The sequence below is a fragment of the Pyxicephalus adspersus genome, chromosome 10, assembly GCF_032062135.1.
Source record: "Pyxicephalus adspersus chromosome 10, UCB_Pads_2.0, whole genome shotgun sequence".
Taxonomy (NCBI): domain Eukaryota; kingdom Metazoa; phylum Chordata; class Amphibia; order Anura; family Pyxicephalidae; genus Pyxicephalus; species Pyxicephalus adspersus.
This window is the reverse complement of record NC_092867.1, coordinates 674248-678411: the sequence shown is the minus strand read 5'-3', so window position 1 is coordinate 678411 and position 4164 is coordinate 674248. Positions and strand designations below refer to the sequence as shown.

At 46.8% G+C, this 4164-nt stretch overlaps 1 protein-coding gene across 1 annotated transcript in view; it reads left to right on the top strand.

The window, feature by feature from the left end:
• Positions 1-3157: 3157 nt before the first annotated feature.
• Positions 3158-4164, top strand: part of LOC140339852 (pancreatic lipase-related protein 2-like) — a gene marked incomplete at its 3' end in the record, with an annotated part of 19684 nt that continues 18677 nt past the window's right edge. Inside the window, 2 exon segments of the mRNA XM_072424753.1 lie at positions 3158-3423; positions 3750-3904. Of these exon segments, the coding sequence (XP_072280854.1) occupies positions 3369-3423; positions 3750-3904 (210 nt within the window).

Below are 4164 nucleotides of genomic sequence, written 5' to 3'. Positions count from 1 at the left end.
CATAGATATTCCCATCGGATAATTCCTGCAGGAAAGTCAGTGGATCGGTCATGGCGGTCAGCTCATCCCGATTTATGTCCGGTTGTTGGATCAGATCTGAGATGGACTGTAAGTTCTGATCTTCCCTTCTTAGAGATCTCGCTTGTCTCCTCGGGCTGTCTCTTGATGTCTCTGAATATGGGGATGATGCTCTCTGTTACACCGGAGGATTCTTTTTGTGATTTTCCCGCTGCTCTTGTAGTTGCTGAAGTCTTTTCCCTGTCGCCATTTTCTTTGCCCTCAGATTTTTTGGTTTTGATCTCAGTTTCTCCATCCGCATTCTAGAAGCCTCATCCAGTGACACCAGCGGGTGTCCCCCATGTTCTCCTTCCATCCTGCAGGACAGATCCAGGCCTCAGAGTCCTCGGTGCAGTAATACCCCACGATGGGGCATTTTCTGCTCAGGTCAGAGGTTGGGGGTATTAGTGTATGCCCTCTGTCTTGTGTTCCATCAGATGGTCATCACACATGGAGGTCCTGCACACAGGCACCAGGGCCAGGAGGGCCACAAGCAGTGCAGAAGATCCCGGTCTGATCCCTGCGTGAAGGTAAAACAGATTGGACGAGATTATTCAAGGTGAACGATGTCTGCAGCTGTGGTCTCTTCAGAGAAGTCTTCAGGCATATTGGACATTTATATTAAATCCTTCTGGAGGTCCCACACCTGTGTGATACATTCCTTACAAAAGCTGTGCCCACATGGGACGATCATCCTTATAGATCTCCATACAGACTGGGCAGCAGAGCTGACAGTCTATGTCTGTAGTTACAGTGATCAAACAAGTAAGTTGGCTGCCACTCTTCATGTGAAATGGTTAACCCTTCCACTCCCTCAGCAGGATATCTGCACTCATATCTTAAAGAGGACCTGTGCCCTCCAAAATATATCCAAAAATACAGAGGTGACCCATTAGTTCTCACAATTTCAAAAGGTTAAACATTTATGAAAATTGAACATTGGGGTTGCTGTTTCAAAACCAAGTGCGCCAGGAGCCCTAAATTGAAAATGCAAATTGGGACCACTTACATATTAGGGAGCAAGGGAAAGGGGCCCTAAAATTACACTTACCTATCACAAAACAGTCACAGTCATACTACACTATTCTGTCTGCTTCTCTAATTTGAACCCCAATTTCTCTGAAACGAAAAGGTGTAGAAAACTGACAATTGTAGGTGCAAGTGGGGGAGATCTGTGGATAAAACCCCCTAAAATGTGATCATTATGGCGTCATCAGAACAAACTTTGCCCATACAAAATGCATTGCTCCTTGCCATATAAGTGGCCCCGGGGTCCCTGCTTCATCTGCAACACTCATACCCACCCTACAGGATGTCAGTCCTCTGTTTCCGGTATTTATGTCTTTCAGGAGTATCCTGTTTCTGCAAACAGCAGCTAGAGAAGCTTCACTGGGTGGCAAATGTTTGGCATATTATAGGTCCAGGCCGGACAGCCATGATGATAGACGGGGGAAGCGGATGAGATTAAGGAGAACAGCAGTGGTGAAGTTCTTGTAAGTCGGGGCTTTTATTAAGTTTTCAAGTTTCTGCCCATGAAAGCTGCAGATACCCCTGGCACAACCTTGAGAGATGCACGTTGGGGGCCTTTAGTTTAATAGGTTACCCCTGTATGGGCATTTCATATGCTCACTGCTGAGGATGTATCTTCCAATCCCATTAAAGTCAATGAGGGGAAAATCCGGGTTTATATTTGGGTTTCAGGAGAGCTTGCAGAGCAGATAAATGCAACAAAAAATGTACTGGAATACACTGAAAGGGGGGCAATCTGTTTGGCCATGGAGGGGGGGTGCATTTTATGTGGCTTCGGGACAGTCCTTAAAAAATACATTTCTCAAAATATAAGTAGAAGCCCCTTGAAGTCAACTTCCAAATATTTACCCCCACCTAGGGGCAGCAGGTCCATGAATGTTACTAAGTCTGCATTGAATTTATTAAATACTCGGAAAACATTGGTCTGTGTTTATAAAGACGGTTTAAACCAACATTTGGGGCAAAGAAGAGTTAGAATAGGGGAAAACCCCTCCAAAATGCCCCTTCATGTAAATGGGGGTGTTTGGAGTGTTTTTGAGTATTTTGGGGCAGTCATGGGAGTTTTATATCTATCCAGATGCTGCAGGGTGAATGAATCTGATGTAACCACCAATCAGTTTCACAGCTTTCATTCACTGCCCCCATTTCCGGTATTCTTCATGTTGGGGACCCCCACCCGGTCACCGCACTGATTTGTAGAACAAGAAATCTAAATGTTTTCATTTTAAGTATTTGAATTTTTTTTTCCTGAAAGTAGCGCAGTGAGGGTGACAACAGATTGCACAGGCCACTGGGGTCCAAGGGAGAGTGTTGGGGTGCATAGGAGAGTCTTGGGATCCATAGGAGAGTGTTGGGGTCCATAGGAGAGTCTTGGGGTCTAAGGGAGAGTTTTGGGGTCCATATAAGTGTGTTGGGGTCCATATTAAAGTGTTGGGGTTCATATGGGAGTGTTGGGGTCCATAGAAGTGTGTTGGGGTCTAAGGGAGAGTGTTGGGGTCCATATAAGAGCGTTTGGGGTCCATGGGAGAGTGTTGGGGTCCATAGAAGTGTGTTGGGGTCCATATGAGAGTGTTGGGGTCCATATAGGAGTGTTTGGGGTCCCTGGGAGAGTGTTGGGTATGTTGGGGTCCATATGAGAGTGTTGGGGTCCATAGAAGTGTGTTGGGGTCTAAGGGACAGTGTTGGGGTCCATATAAGAGTGTTTGGGGTCCATGGGAGAGTGTTGGGGTCCATAAGAGAGTGTTGGGGTCCATATGAGAGTGTTGGGGTCCATGGGAGAGTGTTGGGGTCAATATGAGAGTGTTGGGGTCCATAAGAGAGTGTTGGGGTCCATATTGGGGTCCATAAGAGAGTGTTGGGGTCCATATAAGAGTGTTTGGGGTCCATGGGAGAGTGTTGGGGTCCATAGGAGAGTGTTGGGGTCCCCGTCAGGTACAATTCAGCCTACTACATTAATTTATGTACAGCGCTGTGTTATATGTTGGTGCTATATTAATCCTGTTTATTAATAATCATATAACGCCCCACCCTGGTCACATGACGCCTTCTGTGTGGTTTGGATTTTTTCCAGGGGATTTATTGGAGTTGAATTGGATTATCTGTGATGTGACAACACTTCCTGTCCGTTGGGGAGCCGAGCTGGTCATGTGACCCTGTGCCACCCCCTGTGCCAATATACATCTGCCAGCTTGTGGGTGACTTCCATTCTTGGTATACCTCCCATTACATTGTTACCTCCAGCAAAGGAAGATTGGTGGAGCGCCCCCCATAGGTTGGTGGCCATGAAGACTCTGACCCCCATCATCCTCTATTATATGATATTGGGAGCAACCAGAGGTGAGAATGTAAATCCAGGGGACAACCAAACTAAATGCCCTGGGTGGGGGTAGGGGTATTTTGTCCATTTCTATTATGAGTGAGGAGGAAGTCTTTCCCTGCATGGTATGGATATGAGGGGTGGGGGAGGTGCTCTGTAGTCCGAGTGACAACGCTTCTCCTGCGTAGATATATTACAATAAGCGTTGTCACCCTACAACAGGAAGTGTTACTGGCAGGTGAAAATAAAGAAGAAAACCAATGCAGCCGTCGGATGAATTGATGAATGAATCTGATGTGTGGGTGCCCCTCCATACATGACAGGTGCTCTTTATGTCTTCCCCCAGGTAAGGAGGTTTGCTATGGAGACCTTGATTGTTTCCCGGATGATCCGCCCTGGTCTGGCACCCCCCAGAGGTGGAAATCTCTCCAACCCTGGACCCCCGAAGAGATCAACACCAAATTTTTCCTGCTGACCCCGCTGAACCCAGAGCACCACCAGGTTTGTCTGTCACCCCCACATCCTCAGTGGCACCCCCTAGTGACAACACTGATGATTGCCATTGTTATAGCGGAGACTTTGGGCTTCATCTTGGTTTAGGAAACCCAAATATGTTACAATTATCTCCCTCCAGCTATTATTATTATCATTGCAGCAATGCAGTACGAGAGCAGATCTGATTGGATGCAGATCTGGTTGGATGCACATTGGTTGTATGCAGATTGGTTGTATGCAGATTTGGTTGGATGCAGATTGGTTGG